The sequence below is a fragment of the Nerophis ophidion genome, linkage group LG14, assembly GCF_033978795.1.
Source record: "Nerophis ophidion isolate RoL-2023_Sa linkage group LG14, RoL_Noph_v1.0, whole genome shotgun sequence".
Taxonomy (NCBI): Eukaryota; Metazoa; Chordata; class Actinopteri; order Syngnathiformes; family Syngnathidae; genus Nerophis; species Nerophis ophidion.
Window position 1 is genome coordinate 49882697 of NC_084624.1, and position 17720 is coordinate 49900416.

The 17720-nt window shown below is 42.1% G+C and overlaps 1 protein-coding gene across 2 annotated transcripts in view; it reads left to right on the plus strand.

The window, feature by feature from the left end:
• Positions 1–17720, plus strand: part of LOC133568802 (kelch-like protein 10) — a 35631-nt gene that overhangs the window by 7377 nt on the left and 10534 nt on the right. Inside the window, exons 1-2 of one of the 2 annotated variants that reach the window (XM_061920946.1) lie at positions 9181–11244; positions 11332–11815. In XM_061920946.1, the coding sequence (XP_061776930.1) occupies positions 10961–11244; positions 11332–11815 (768 nt within the window). In that variant the 5' untranslated portion in view covers positions 9181–10960. Of the gene's footprint in view, positions 1–9180; positions 11245–11331; positions 11816–17720 lie in introns of those variants that run through there. The other variant, XM_061920947.1, reaches the window with a different exon arrangement.

Consider the following 17720-nt stretch of genomic DNA (forward strand, 5'->3'; position numbering starts at 1 on the left):
TAAGCGTACCTCGTGTTTTTTATGGTTTAATAAAAAAATTAAAACATTTTTTTATTTTTTATTTTTTTTAATTAAAAAATAATAATTAATAAAAAATTATTCTGCGGCCCGGTACCAATCGATCCGCGGCCCAGTACCGGCCGCGGCCCGGTGGTTGGGGACCACTGATTTAGGGAAAGTAAAAAAAAAAAAAAAAAACTTTAATTATGATTATGATTTCTGGTTATGCTAGGCCAGCAGAGAAGGCCTTCCTGGCTCCTGACGGCACACCACTGTGTATTTGGGGTAAACCTCAGAAATGTAAAACTCATTTAAATAATTGGCCACATAGGAAGAATATTTCTCACCAAAATAGAAGGTATTTATCTGCTTATATACCCCATGCTATACTTTAGGAATACCTAAATCAGCAATTAAATCTAATAACCAAATAAACGTGAATTACCATGAACTGATTAACGTGGACCCCAACTTAAAAAAGTTAAACAACGTATACGGGTGTTACCATTTAGTGGTCGATTGTACGGAATATGTACTGTACTGTGCAATCTACTAATAAAAGTTTCAATCAATCAATCAAAATGTCGCTCCATATTGTGACAGCCTAAATGGCACTTTGAAAATAAACTAGCTAAAATCCATTTTAAGAAACCCAAATAGCCTTTGGTTCCATATTTCAAAAAATATTCCTAGATTTATTGATTGATTGATTGATTGAAACTTTTATTAGTAGATTGCGCAGTTCAGTACATATTCCGTACAATTGACCAATAAATGGTAACACCCGAATAAGTTTTTCAACTTGTTCAAATTGGGGTCCACGTTAATCATTTCATGATTTGTTTTGTATTAGCTTCTTACTCAGACGTGATTACGACATTGAAAAAAAAAAAATCACCCATGAAACTTTCCTTCTTTCACCAGCAAATGTTGCTAAACCGAAAACTAATATACAAACACAACTCAAGCCCACACAATACTCCTCTCGGAAGTTGTCGTTACATTAAAATTAGGAACAAATCTATTTTTGTTCAGCAATGATTTGAGGAAGTTGTCCATGTTCCTCAATAATGTGGAAAAAAAAAAAGGAAATAATCAAAATGGTAAAGAAATGTAAATCCAAGACCTCACCTGACTGTCACGGAACTGCTATGAAAGTGATAAAAACAGTTATTGAAAAAATCTCAGAACCATTGACGTACATCCGCAATCCATCATTTCAAACTGGCACATTCCCAAAAGAAATGAAAGTAGAAAAACTTTTACCCATGTACAAAACTGGAGAGAAACACCGATTTACAAAATGCAGACCTGTTTCTTTTCTTCCACAATTCTCGAAAATCATAAAAAAATTATCCAACAGATTCGAAAAACCCATAAACAAAAGTGGAACACTCGCAGACAACCAAAACGGATACAGAGCTAACATTTCTAGATAAATGGCATTATTTTAAATAACTGAGGAAATTACCATAGCAATAGATGGTAATTTGTATTTGTGGATCTAATTAAAGCATTTGACACGATTATTTATGATATCTTAAAGGCCTACTGAAATGAGATTTTCTTATTGAAACGGAGATAGCAGGTCCATTCTATGTGTCATACTTGATCATTTCGCGATATTGCCATATTTTTGCTGAAAGGATTTAGTAGAGAACATCCACGATAAAGTTTGCAACTTTTGGTGCTGATAAAAAAGCCTTGCCTTTACCGGAAGTCGCAGACGATGACGTCACAAAGGTGAGGGTTCCTTACGTCCTCACATTGTTTATAATGGAAGCCTCCAGCAGCAAGAGCTACTCGGACCAAGAAAACGACAATTTCCCCATTAATTTGAGCGAGGATGAAATATTTGTGGATGATAATATTGATAGCGAAGGACTAGAAAAAAATTAATAAAATAAAAAGTGACGGCTCCAGGCAGAGTGAGTGTTTCAGATGTAATTAGACACATTTACTAGGATAATTCTGGAAGATCCCCTATCTGCTTATTGTTTTAATAGTGTTTTAGTGAGATTGTAAAGACATACCTCGAGGTCGGATGGCTGCGGTGAACACGCAGTGTCTCAGGGAGAAGCCGAGGAGCCAAGCTCACAGCTGCCTTTTAAACAGCTGCTGCAGGAGGACGAATAATCCAAAAGACGTATATCACAATTTTCCCGTCCAAAAACATGCTGGTTGACGTAGAGAAACATGTTCGCTTGACCGCTCTGTGTTGAAAACAAACACCGGCTGTGTCTCAATCAATCAATCAATCAATCAATGTTTACTTATATAGCCCTAAATCACTAGTGTCTCAAAGGGCTGCACAAACCACCACGACATCCTCGGTAGGCCCACATAAGGGCAAGGAAAACTCACACCCAGTGGGACATTGGTGACAATGATGACCCAGTGGGACGTCTGTGACAATGATGACTATGAGAACCTTAGAGAGGAGGAAAGCAATGGATGTCGAGCGGATCTAACAGGATACTTCGAAAGTTCAATCCACAATGGATACAACACAGTCGCGAGAGTCCAGTCCAAGGAGGATCCAAGACACAGCAGCGAGAGTCCCGTTCACAGCGGAGCCAGCAGGAAACCATCCCAAGCAATCCACCGCTTTCCACCAACAGCATTCTTCTTTGACGTCTCCATTATTAATTGAACGAATTGCAAAAGATTCAGCAACACATATGTCCAAATTACTGTGTAATTATGCGATGAAAAGAGACGACTTTTAGCCGCTAGTGGTGCTGAGCTAATATTTCCTGACAGTCCGTGACGTCACGCGCACGCGTCATCATTCCGCGACGTTTTCAACAAGAAACTCCGCGGGAAATATAAAATTGCAATTTAGTAAACTAAACCGGCCGTATTGGCATGTGTTGCAATGTTAATATTTCATCATTGATATATAAACTATCAGACTGCGTGGTCGGTGGTAGTGGGTTTCAGTAGGCCTTTAATCAATGAATTGTAGCGATATGGCCACGGAGGATTGGTCTGAAACTGGGGAGGGAGTTACTTTACCAACCGGAAGCAATACGTAAAGATAGGTACACATATGTCAACGGCGCTAAATATATCAGTGGACACGCCAGTCCCTGATTGCCAATCAAGAGCAGACGAGGGAAACAGTGATCAGAGGCAGGAACAAAGTCACTGCATGACAACACAAAACATGAAGTAGGAACTAGAAATAAGACCGCCGGACTGGAACTAAACACCGAACACAGGAAAACACCAACATGACCAAACTTTCCGTAGCAAGCCTGACAAATGTCCTTTGATTGCGGTCACATGTTCTTGTCAACAAACAATGTATTGTTTGGATGGCAAGTTTGTCACTTCAGTCATTGTTTTGTTGTTCATGATTCCCATCGTGTAGGTGTGCATATGTTGTTGTCTGCTTTGTCACGGTGCGATGTTTCCTCTTCCTATTTGATATCTAGGGCATTTATTTTACATTTTAATGAAGACAGAGACGGAAAAATGGATTGCACGCCTTATTTTGCTCAGTTGACAGACACAATCTTCTTTGCACACATTCAGTAGAGCATCTTTGCAAGTTGTATCTGTCAGGAATATTGTATGTAAATTATCCCAAAAAAAATCCGTTCTCTGGGTTGCCAGTGAACAGACGGAAGCTGTCTTTGTTGCATCAAGCCAGAGGCTTGGAAAAATTGTGTACGATGGGAGGAGACGAGAGGGGTTATCTATTTTGATCCAAGATCTGCCCAAGCTCGATCCAGGACCAGTCCAAGCTCGAGGCATCTTTTTCTTTTGTGTTAATGCAGTGGTTCTCAAACTTTTTTTTGTCATCCCCCACTTTGGACAAGGAGGAGTTTTCAAGCCCCGCCTTCCCCCATCACCCAAACAGAACGTTAATGCCAAGCTTAACATTTTCAAATTTATTGAAACTCAGTAACATAAAACAAGATCAAGTTCAATATTGAATAAAATAACTGTGCAGCTGTGGTATAACTTGCATCAAGTTCAATGATAAATCAAATAACTTGCATCAAGTTCAATAATAAATTAATTGAAAGTACCAATTTTTCATGTTTTGATCAAATTTACCGTGCTCACAACATCTGTTAAAACCTCATTGAGTTCGGGGCTGAGCTGCCTTGACGCGAGTGCTTCCCGGTGAATGACACAATGTGTCCAATGCGCATTTGGCGCAACCCTCTTTATTAGAGCCTGCAGCCCGTTTCTTGACCCTGCCATGGTCTGTGCGCCATCAGAGCAAAAGCCCACACAGTTTTCCCATTTATGTCGTGTTCTTTGAGGAAACTGTCTATTATCTCATAGGTTCTCATAGTCATCATTGTCACCGACGTCCCACTGGGTGTGAGTTTTCCTTGCCCTTATGTGGGCCTACCGAAGATGTCGTAGTGGTTTGTGCAGCCCTTTGAGACACTAGTGATTTAGGGCTATATAAGTAAACATTGATTGATTGATTGATTGATCTAGAACAGCTCATCAGCACTGGCTCTATTTTTTTTGTATTTGCAAAACAGCAAATCCTCGCACAGTGACTTGCCATTCACAAAGCAAACGTATCACGCATGCGATGAACAGGCAGTCCTTATTGCCGTCAGTAGTTTCGTCCACTTGTAAAGCAAAACTAATTTATTTTAATTTGTCTACGAGTTGTTCCTCAAAATCACTTGCAATGTCGCATATCAATCAATCAATCAATGTTTACTTATATAGCCCTAAATCACTAGTGTCTCAAAGGGCTGCACAAACCACCACGTCATCCTCGGTAGGCCCACATAAGGGCAAGGAAAATTCACACCCAGTGGGACGTCGGTGACAATGATGACTATGAGAACCTTAGAGAGGAGGAAAGCAATGGATGTCGAGCGGGTCTAACATGATACTGTGAAAGTTCAATCCACAATGGATCCAACACAGTCGCGAGAGTCCAGTCCAAAGCGAATCCAACACAGTCGCGAGGGTCCAGTCCAAAGCGGATCCAACACAGCAGCGAGAGTCCCGTTCACAGCAGAGCCAGCAGGAAACCATCCCAAGCGGAGGCGGATCAGCATCATGGCCACTGGATCGGACCGGACCCCCTCCACAAGGGAGAGTGGGACATAGAAGAAAAAGAAAAGAAACGGCAGATCAACTGGTCTAAAAAGGGAGTCTATTTAAAGGCTAGAGTATACAAATGAGTTTTAAGGTGAGACTTAAATGCTTCTACTGAGGTGGCATCTCGAACTGTTACCGGGAGGGCATTCCAGAGTACTGGAGCCCGAACGGAAAACGCTCTATAGCCCGCAGACTTTTTTTGGGCTTTGGGAATCACTAACAAGCCGGAGTCCTTTGAACGCAGATTTCTTGCCGGGACATATGGTACAATACAATCGGCAAGATAGGATGGAGCTAGACCGTGTAGTATTTTATACGTAAGTAGTAAAACCTTAAAGTCACATCTTAAGTGCACAGGAAGCCAGTGCAGGTGAGCCAGTACAGGCGTAATGTGATCAAACTTTCTTGTTCTTGTCAAAAGTCTAGCAGCCGCATTTTGTACCAACTGTAATCTTTTAATGCTAGACATGGGGAGACCCGAAAATAATACGTTACAGTAGTCAAGGCGACTACGTCTCGCAACTGTGTCGTTTGACCGTGGGACAGCTTTTCATTTTGCTGCGCTTGTCACGTCAAGCATGACTGACACCACGTCTATTGCAGCGGGGAGAATGAGCTGCTCAGCTATTGTGTGGGCTTTTTTGCATTGAGCAATTCTGTATGCAACTCTATATGAAGCCAATTCATTCATTTTGTGTAATTGTGGTCCACACATTAGCCTGCTACCCATCCGTGCGAAAGTCTATTCCGCTTAGCCCCGCCCCCATTAGTTACTGTTGCGTCTGTCGAACTTTCGCTCCGACCTAGAAATTTGAAGCATACAAGAAAAATAAGTAATTTACGTTAATTTATATAGCGGATTTCACAGACAGAATCACAAAGTGATTTACAGTTTGTATAGAAAATGGGGTTGTAAAAAAAAAATCTAAGAATATAACTTAAGAAATTAAATAAATTAAAGTTACATGTCCTCCCATTCCTCGCGCCCCACCTGTCATGTCTCTATTCCCCACTCTATTACACTTTGAGAAACGCTGTGTTAATGTGACTGAAAACAATGGCTGTTTGCATACTCCCCATTTCTTTAGAAACAGCTGTTGTTATGTAAACAGGTAAAGTCCAAATAAAAAGAGGTGGCGTACAATCTTTCGTCACAACTGTAAGAGGTTACAGGTCGACATGTTTTCTCCTAAAATTGAGCAAAATTGAATCCTGTCTCTGTTTATTTTCTTGCTTCTTGTCTTGATTAACAGATGTCGTCCATGTTTAAACCTGACATGAAGTTTGCACGTATTTTAGTACACGTAAACCTTTTGTAAATCAATCAATCAATCAATCAATGTTTATTTATATAGCCCCAAATCACAAATGTCTCAAAGGACTGCACAAATCATTACGACTACAACATCCTCGGAAGAACCCACAAAAGGGCAAGGAAAACTCACACCCAGTGGACAGGGAGAATTCACATCCAGTGGGACGCCAGTGACAATGCTGTCTATGAGAAACCTTGGAGAGGACCTCAGATGTGGGCAACCCCCCCCCCTCTAGGGGACCGAAAGCAATGGATGTCGAGCGGGTCTAACATGATACTGTGAAAGTTCAATCCATAGTGGCTCCAAGACAGCAGTGAGAGTCCCGTCCACAGGAAACCATCTCAAGCGGATCAGCAGCGTAGAGATGTCCCCAACCGATACAGGCGAGCGGTCCATCCTGGGTCCCGACGAGCGGTCCATCCTGGGTCTCGACTCTGGACAGTCAGTACTTCATCCATGGTCATCGGACCGGACCCCCTCCACAAGGGAGGGGGGGACATAGGAGAAAGAAAAGAAGCGGCAGATCAACTTGTCTAAAAAGGAGGTCTATTTAAAGGCTAGAGTATACAGATGAGTTTTAAGATGAGACTTAAATGCTTCTACTGAGGTAGCATCTCGAACTGTTACCGGGAGGGCATTCCAGAGTACTGGAGCCCGAACGGAAAACGCTCTATAGCCCGCAGACTTTTTTTGAGCTCTAGGAATCACTAATAAGCCAGAGTCTTTTGAACGCAGATTTCTTGCCGGGACATATGGTACAATACAATCGGCAAGATAGGCTGGAGCTAGACCGTGTAGTATTTTATACGTAAGTAGTAAAACCTTAAAGTCACATCTTAAGTGCACAGGAAGCCAGTGCAGGTGAGCCAGTACAGGCGTAATGTGATCAAACTTTCTTGTTCTTGTCAAAAGTCTAGCAGCCGCATTTTGTACCAACTGTAATCTTTTAATGCTAGACATGGGGAGACCCGAAAATAATACATTACAGTAGTCGAGACGAGACGTAACAAACGCATGGATAATGATCTCGGCGTCTTTAGTGGACAAAATGGAGCGAATTTTAGCAATATTACGGAGATGAAAGAAGGCCGTTTTAGTAACGCTTTTAATGTGTGACTCAAAGGAGAGAGTTGGGTCGAAGATAATACCCAGATTCTTTACAGAGTCACCTTGTTTTATTATTTGGTTGTCAAATGTTAAAGTTGTATTATTATAACATAAAACATAAAACAAGATCAAGTTCAATATTGAATAAAATAACTGTGCAGCTGTGGTATAACTTGCATCAAGTTCAATAATAAATCAAATAACTTGCATCAAGTTCAATAATAAATTAATTGAAAGTACCAATTTTTCATGTTTTGATCAAATTTACCGCGCTCACAACATCTGTTAAAACCTCATTGAGTTCGGGGCTGAGCTGCCTTGACGCGAGTGCTTCCCGGTGAATGACACAATGTGTCCAATGCGCATTTGGCGCAACCCTCTTTATTAGAGCCTGCAGCCCGTTTCTTGACCCTGCCATGGTCTGTGCGCCATCAGAGCAAAAACCCACACAGTTTTCCCATTTATGTCGTGTTCTTTGAGGAAACTGTCTATTATCTCATAGGTTCTCATAGTCATCATTGTCACCGATGTCCCACTGGGTGTGAGATTTCCTTGCCCTTATGTGGGCTCTACCGAAGATGTCGTAGTGGTTTGTGCAGCCCTTTGAGACACTAGTGATTTAGGGCTATATAAGTAAACATTGATTGATTGATTGATTGATCTAGAACAGCTCATCAGCACTGGCTCTATTTTTTTTGTATTTGCAAAACAGCAAATCCTCGCACAGTGACTCGCCATTCACAAAGCAAACGTATCACGTATGCGATGAACAGGCAGTCCTTATTGCCGTCAGTAGTTTCGTCCACTTGTAAAGCAAAACTAATTTATTTTAATTTGTCTACGAGTTGTTCCTCAAAATCACTTGCAATGTCGCATATCAATCAATCAATCAATGTTTACTTATATAGCCCTAAATCACTAGTGTCTCAAAGGGCTGCACAAACCACCACGACATCCTCGGTAGGCCCACATAAGGGTAAGGAAAATTCACACCCAGTGGGACGTCGGTGACAATGATGACTATGAGAACCTTAGAGAGGAGGAAAGCAATGGATGTCGAGCGGGTCTAACATGATACTGTGAAAGTTCAATCCACAATGGATCCAACACAGTCGCGAGAGTCCAGTCCAAAGCGGATCCAACACAGTCGCGAGAGTCCAGTCCAAAGCGGATCCAACACAGCAGCGAGAGTCCCGTTCACAGCAGAGCCAGCAGGAAACCATCCCAAGCGGAGGCGGATCAGCCTCGCAGAGATGTCCCCAGCCGATACACAGGCAAGCAGTACATGGCCACCGGATCAGACCGGACCCCCTCCACAAGGGAGAGTGGGACATAGAAGAAAAAGAAAAGAAACGGCAGATCAACTGGTCTAAAAAGGGAGTCTATTTAAAGGCTAGAGTATACAAATGAGTTTTAAGGTGAGACTTAAATGCTTCTACTGAGGTGGCATCTCGAACTGTTACCGGGAGGGCATTCCAGAGTACTGGAGCCCGAACGGAAAACGCTCTATAGCCCGCAGACTTTTTTTGGGCTTTGGGAATCACTAACAAGCCAGAGTCCTTTGAACGCAGATTTCTTGCCGGGACATATGGTACAATACAATCGGCAAGATAGGATGGAGCTAGGCCGTGTAGTATTTTATACGTAAGTAGTAAAACCTTAAAGTCACATCTTAAGTGCACAGGAAGCCAGTGCAGGTGAGCCAGTACAGGTGTAATGTGATCAAACTTTCTTGTTCTTGTCAAAAGTCTAGCAGCCGCATTTTGTACCAACTGTAATCTTTTAATGCTAGACATGGGGAGACCCGAAAATAATACGTTACAGTAGTCAAGGCGACTACGTCTCGCAACTGTGTCGTTTGACCGTGGGACAGCTTTTCATTTTGCTGCGCTTGTCACTTCAAACATGACTGACACCACGTCTATTGCAGCGGGGAGAATGAGCTGCTCAGCTCTTGTGTGTGCTTTTTTGCATTGAGCAATTCCGCATGCAACTCTATATGAAGCCAATTCATTCATTTTGTGTAATTGTGGTTCACACATTAGCCTGCTACCCATCCGCGCGAAAGTTTCTTCCGCTTAGCTCCGCCCCCATTAGTTACTGTTGCGTTTGTCGAACTTTCGCTCCGACCTAGAAATTTGAAGCATACAAGAAAAATAAGTAATTTACGTTAATTTATATAGCGGATTTCACAGACAGAATCACAAAGTGATTTACAGTTTGTATAGAAAATGGGGTTGTAAAAAAAAAATCTAAGAATATAACTTAAGAAATTAAATAAATTAAAGTTACATGTCCTCCCATTCCTCGCGCCCCACCTGTCATGTCTCTATTCCCCACTCTATTACACTTTGAGAAACACTGTGTTAATGTGACTGAAAACAATGGCTGTTTGCTTACTCCCCATTTCTTTAGAAACAGCTGTTGTTATGTAAACAGGTAAAGTCCAAATAAAAACAGGTGGCGTACAATCTTTCGTCACAACTGTAAGAGGTTACAGGTCGACATGTTTTCTCCTAAAATTGAGCAAAATTGAATCCTGTCTCTGTTTATTTTCTTGCTTCTTGTCTTGATTAACAGATGTCGTCCATGTTTAAACCTGACATGAAGTTTGCACGTATTTTAGTACACGTAAACCTTTTGTAAATCAATCAATCAATCAATCAATCAATCAATGTTTATTTATATAGCCCCAAATCACAAATGTCTCAAAGGACTGCACAAATCATTACGACTACAACATCCTCGGAAGAACCCACAAAAGGGCAAAGAAAACTCACACCCAGTGGGCAGGGAGAATTCACATCCAGTGGGACGCCAGTGACAATGCTGACTATGAGAAACCTTGGAGAGGACCTCAGATGTGGGCAACCCCCCCCCCTCTAGGGGACCGAAAGCAATGGATGTCGAGCAGGTCTAACATGATACTGTGAAAGTTCAATCCATAGTGGCTCCAAGACAGCAGCGAGAGTCCCGTCCACAGGAAACCATCTCAAGCGGATCAGCAGCGTAGAGATGTCCCCAGCCGATACAGGCGAGCGGTCCATCCAGGGTCTCGACTCTGGACAGCCAGTACTTCATCCATGGTTATCGGACCGGACCCCCTCCACAAGGGAGGGGGGGACATAGGAAAAAGAAAAGAAGCGGCAGATCAACTGGTCTAAAAAGGAGGTCTATTTAAAGGCTAGAGTATACAGATGAGTTTTAAGGTGAGACTTAAATCCGGCCCATAGTGTCTGTATTAAAACCAACAGAACTAAAACAAGTTTCTGTGATTGAATTGATATATAAATGTATCACAATAATTAAAACCCAAGTCGGAATGACACGGGATCCAAAAAAAAAATGAACATTTAGGCATTCCTTAGCCTACTTTTGTAAGAAATATTAGAAATATGTGTGCAGAAGGGCTTAGTGATGTTCTTTCAAATTAAAGCGGTGACTCTTTTATGATGACACGTATGATGGCTTTTGTAACAGAACACCGCGATGATGTAATCGTAGCATTCTTCTCTGCTTCATGTTGTTTCTGCCGAGACTTGGCGGGAGTCCAAAGTTGTCAGACATGGTCAAATTTCAAGATGAATCACGATGGTAGACGTTCAAGCAAATGTGTCTCTGTTTACGAGGAACTGCGTCTGACCAAAAGACTTAACGACGCCATTATCAAAATAGACAATGTTGAATTTCATATCCATAAAATCATCCTATGTAACTGCAGTCCCTACTTTGGGTGAGTCATCCTAATATGAATATGATGATTGTTAGCACAACTCGTTAATAATGTTTGTTAACTATTCTCTGTTTTCCTGATGTTCAGAGCCCTCTTTCTACGATGGTCAGCGGCGGATCAGATGGTTTATGTCATACAAGGTCTGACAGCTCACCTGATGCAGCTCTTCACTGATTTCGCATACACCGACTGTGTGGCAGTGACAGAGGACAACGTACAGGACTTGTTGGTAGCCGCTGATAAGTTCAACGTGACCGGCATTGTTCAAACCTGCTGCAAGTTTCTAACAGAGCAGCTCTGCCCAGAGAACTGCATCGGCATCTGGCAGTTCACAAAGAACTGTTACACCCCGGAGCTGCAGCTCAAGGCCTACCAATACATCCTGTACCACTTTGAAGAGGTTGCAAACGCTGATGAGTTGAGGCAACTCTCCATGCAGGACTTCTGCGACATCCTTGACAGAGACGACCTGATCGTGAAAAAGGAAAACACCGTTTATGAGGCCATCCTCTACTGGATCGCAGACGCACCTGGGGAGCGGGGCAGAAACTTGGCGGTGCTCCTAGACAAAGTAAGTCAATCACTATCGTCTGGTGGATTTCCTGTCAGTAATTTCTATTATTAGCTTAAAGGCCTACTGAAACCCACTACTACCCACCACGCAGTCTGATAGTTTATATATCAATGATGAAATCTTACAGGGACACATTATCACAATTTCAAAAGGGTTAAAAACAATAAAAATCAGTTCCCAGTGGCTTGTTATATTTTTTTAAAGTTTTTTTCAAAATTTTACCGGTCTCGGAATATCCCTAAATAAAGCTTTAAAGTGCCTTATTTTCGTCTCTCTGCGAAGACACTGGCCTGACGTCACACAGTGCTGCCAATGTACACAAACAAGATATAGCGACATTAGCTCGGATTCAAACTCAGCGACTTAAGCGATTCAACAGATTACGCATGTATTGAAACATGGTTGGAGTATGAAAGTATTGAAGAAGAAACTGAAGCTATTGAGCGAATAGCTATTGACGCTATTCATAGCCATAGCATGGCCGAATAGCTGCGTTAGCATCGCCGGTAAAATGTGCGGACCAAACGATCAGGACTATCGCATCTTTTGACACTGGAGCAACTTAAATCCATTCGATTGGTAAGTGTTTGTTTCGCATTAAATGTGGGTGGAAGGAATTGTAATATCGTTGCAAATGCATCTGCAGGTTATCTATACATTTCTGTACCATGTCTGCTTTAGCACCGTCGCTAAATAGCATGTTAGCATCGATTAGCGTAGCATGTTAGCATCGATTACCTTTGTGATTTCTGTGACTTTATCGTTACAAATGCATCTGCAGGTTATCCATACATCTCTGTGCCATGTCTGTCTTAGCATCGCCGGTAAAATGTGGAGACACTCCAGCACATTCAATGGGGGTCTGGCGGCAGACACTTTCGCATCTTCGGGCCAGTGGTGCAACTTGAATCCCTCCGACAACACACCGTCGAGGCGTGATGTCTCCAAGGTTCCAAAAAATAGTCAAAAAAACGGAAAATAACAGAGCTTGTAATGTGTTGAAAATGAAAATGGCGGCTGTATTACCTCGGCGACGTCACATTCTGACGTCATCGCCTCCAGCGCGATAAACAGAAAGGCGTTTAATTCGCCAAAATTCACCCATTTAGAGATCGGAAATCGGTTGAAAAAAATATATGGTCTTTTTTTCTGCACCATCAAGGTATATATCGACGCTTACATAGGTCTGGTGATAATGTTCCCCTTTAACGGCAGACCCGTCAGCGATCCTGTTCTGTCTCCCTGTAATGTTTGTCTGATCTTGAATGGGATTGTGCTGAAAATTGTAATTTTCCTGAAGGAACTCTCCTGACGGAATAAATAAAGTACTATCTAATCTAATCTAACATTGCAACACATGCCACTACGGCCGGTTTAGTTTACTAAAGTACAATTTTAAATTTCCCCGCGGAGTTTCTTGTTGAAAACGTCGCGGAATGATGACATCTCGGGTTGTAGCGGCGGACATCATCATCATCATCATCATCATCAGCCATTGTCAGTCCACTGCTAGACGAAAGCCTCAGCATCTTTCTGTTAAAGTGAACGATCTCTAGCTGCTCCCTGCCTCTGCACTGTTCCCCAATATTTGTCTATTTCATCTCGCCATCTCACTCTCTGTCTTCCTCTATTCTTCTTCCTCCAAACACGACGAGTTGAGTTTATACCAAAATGGATACATGGATGATACAGCAGAGGATTGGGAGAATGTCATGTGGTCAGATGAAACCAAAATAGAACTTTTTGGTATAAACTCAACTTGTCGTGTTTGGAAGAAGAAGAAGAAGAATACTGAGTTGCATCCCAAGAACACCATACCTACTGTGAAGCATGGGGGTGGAAACATCATGCTTTGGGGCTGTTTTTCTGCTAAGGGGACAGGACCATTGATCCGTGTTAAGGAAAGAATGAATGGGGCCATGTATCGTGAGATTTTGAGCGAAAACCTCCTTCTATCAGTGAGAGCTTTGAATGGTTGACCAAATACTTATTTTCCACCATAATTTACAAATAAATTCTTTGAAATTCCTACAATGTGAATTCCTGGACTTTTTGTTTCACATTCTGTCTCTCACAGTTGAAGTGTACTTATGATGAAAATTACAGACCTCTATCATCATTTTAAGTGGAACCATCATGCTTTGGGGCTGTTTTTTCTGCTACGGGGACAGGACGATTGATCCTGCTCCCATCCATGGGTCTCCATGATGTCATTAGAGAAGTCCATCTATTATCGGTTCTCCTACTGATAACATCAACAAAACTCACCTTTGTGATTTTGTTGACTTTATTGTTGGAAATCCATCTGCTTTGAGTGACGCAGGATATCCACGCATCTCTTTCGTAGCATCGCTACCGTCGGTAAAACATGCTGAACAAACGAGGGACTTTCACATCTTTTTACACTGGTGCAACTTGAATCCTCGATTGGTATGTGTTTGTTTGGCATTAAATGTGGGTGGAGGGAAAGGCTGGATGCAAATATATGTCCCGCTTCCACTTATTTAATTTGATAGTTCTCACAATGTCTTGGACTTGCGTTTGTTTTCTCACCCATTTGTTTTTTCTGTCTTTATATGTGATTCCGAGCATATTTCTTTCCATGTTGTGTTGTGCTGCTGCTATTTTCTTTTCCCATTTTATTTGACAATGCCCAGGTTTCAGCTCCATATGTCATGGTTGGTAACACGCATTGATTAAAGACCGTTCTTTTTAGGTTTAATGGTATTTCGCCTCTCATGATGTTGCTCAGTTTTCCATATTGGCACCAGCCCAAACCGAATCTCCTCCCTATCTCCTGCTCTTGACTCTTTTCTTTTCTTCCAGAGAGATATATTCATTAACTTCATCAATTTCATTTCCATTAACAGTCACAGGTCCATGAGGTACCATGGAATTTGGCCATAACTTGTTTTCTTCATATTCATTTTCAATCCACAACATATGCTGGCATTTGCAAGGTCTTTAAGCATATCTTCCACTCTACTGAGTTGCTCTCCCAAGACAACAATGTCATCTGCAAACCTCAGATGATTAAATTTGTAGCGGACAAAAAAGTATTTAGTCAGCGACCGATTCTGCAAGTTCTCCCACTTAAAATGATGACAGAGGTCTGTAATTTTCATCATAGGTACACTTCAACTGTGAGAGACAGAATGTGAAAAAAAAAATCCAGGAACTCACATTGTAGGAATTTTAAAGGATTTATTTGTAAATTATGGTGGAAAATAAGTATTTGGTCAACCACTGATGGAAGGAGGCTTTGGCTCAAAATCTCACGATACATGGCCCCATTCATTCTTTCCTTAACACGGATCAGTCGTCCTGTCCCCTTCGCAGAAAAACAGCCCCAAAGCATGATGTTTCCACCCCCATGCTTCACAGTAGGTGTGGTGTTCTTGTAATGCAACTCTGTATTCTTCTTCTTCCAAACACAACGAGTTGAGTTTATACCAAAAAGTTCTATTTTGGTTTCATCTGATTACATGACTTTCTTGGGGGCGGTATAGCTCGGTTGGTAGAGTGGCCGTGCCAGCAACTTGAGGGTTGCAGGTTCGATTCCCGCTTCTGCCATCCTAGTCACTGCCGTTGTGTCCTTGGGCAAGACACTTTACCCACGTGCTCCCAGCGCCACCCACACTGGTTTAAATGTAATTTAGATATTGGGTTTCAATCAATCAATCAATCAATGTTTATTTATATAGCCCCAAATCACAAATGTCTCAAAGGACTGCACAAATCATTACGACTACAACATCCTCGGAAGAACCCACAAAAGGGCAAGGAAAACTCACACCCAGTGGGCAGGGAGAATTCACATCCAGTGGGACGCCAGTGACAATGCTGACTATGAGAAACCTTGGAGAGGACCTCAGATGTGGGCAAACCCCCCCCTCTAGGGGACCGAAAGCAATGGATGTCGAGCGGGTCTAACATGATACTGTGAAAGTTCAATCCATAGTGGATCCAAGACAGCAGTGAGAGTCCCGTCCACAGGAAACCATCTCAAGCGGATCAGCAGCGTAGAGATGTCCCCAACCGATACAGGCGAGCGGTCCATCCTGGGTCCCGACGAGCGGTCCATCCTGGGTCTCGACTCTGTACAGTCAGTACTTCATCCATGGTCATCGGACCGGACCCCCTCCACAAGGGAGGGGGGGACATAGGAGAAAGAAAAGAAGCGGCAGATCAACTGGTCTAAAAAGGAGGTCTATTTAAAGGCTAGAGTATACAGATAAGTTTTAAGATGAGACTTAAATGCTTCTACTGAGGTAGCATCTCGGGTTTCACTATGTAAAGCGCTTTGAGTCACTAGAGAAAAGCGCTATATAAATATAATTCACTTCACTTCACTTCCAATCCTCTGCTGTATCATCCATGTATCCATTTTGGTATAAACTCAACTCGTCGTGTTTGGAGGAAGAAGAATACTGAGTTGCATCCCAAGAACACCATACCTACTGTGAAGCATGAGGGTGGAAACATCATGCTTTGGGGCTGTTTTTCTGCTAAGGGGACAGGACGATTGATCCGTGTTAAGGAAAGAATGAATGGGGCCATGTATCGTGAGATTTTGAGCCAAAACCTTCTTCCATCAGCGAGAGCTTTGAATGGTTGACCAAATACTTATTTTCCACCATAATTTACAAATACCTTCTTTAGAATTCCTACAATGTGAATTCCTGGATTTTTTTCCACATTCTGTCTCTCACAGATGAAAATTACAGACCTCTGTCCTCATTTTAAGTGGGAGAACTTGCACAATCGGTGGCTGACTAAATACTTTTTTGCCCCACTGTATTAGCCCAGCACCACTTACTCTCTTTTCATCGCACAATTACACAGTAATTTGGACATCTGTGTTGCTGAATCTTTTGCAATTTGTTCGATTAATAATGGAGACTATAAAGAATAATGCTGTTGGTGGAAAGCGGTGGATTGCAGCTGCCTTAAGCACCGAAACACAGCCGGTGTTTCTTTGTTTGTTGTGAAGCTTTAACACAGAGCGGTCAAGCGAACATGTTTCTCTCCGTCAACCGGCAAGTTTTTGAATGGGAAAATTGTAATATTAAGTCAGCTCTTACCGGAAACGAGTGGATCATGCGACCTCCTGTAGCTGTCAAAAAGGCAGCTGTGATCTTGGCTCCTCCATAGGCTTCTCTGAGAGACTCTGGCTTTCAGTGCATTCCTCCGACTTTCAGGTATGACTTTATAATCTCACTAAAACACTATTAACACAATAAGCAGATAAGGGATTTTCCAGAATTATCCTAGTAAATGTGTCTAATAACATCTGAATTGCCTTTTTTTTGTGTGCTTCACTCTAACTTTCCTCATCCACGAATCTTTCATCCTCGCTCAAATTAATGGGGAACTCGTCGCTTTGTCGGTCTGAATTGCACTTGCTGCTGGTGGCTATGATTATAAACAATGTGAGGATGTGAGGAGCTCCGCAACCAGTGACGTCACGTGCACATCGTCTGCTACTTCCGGTAAAGGCACGGCTTTTTTATTAGCGACCAAAAGTTGCAAACTTTATCGTCGATGTTCTCTACTAAATCCTTTCAGCAAAAATATGGCAATATCGCGAAATGATCAAGTATGACACATAGAATGGACCTGCTATCCCCGTTTAAATAAGAAAAATCTCATTTCAGTAGGCCTTTAAAGGCCCACTGAAACCCACTACTACCGACCACGCAGTCTGATAGTTTATATATTAATGATGAAATATTAACATTGCAACACATGCCAATACGGCCGGTTTAGTTTACTAAATTGCAATTTTAAATAACCCGGGAGTTTCGTCTTGAAAATGTCGTGTAATGATGACGTGTACGCAAGAAGTCACGGGTTTTTAGGAAGTATGAGCGCTGCACACACACACACCTAAAAGTCGTCT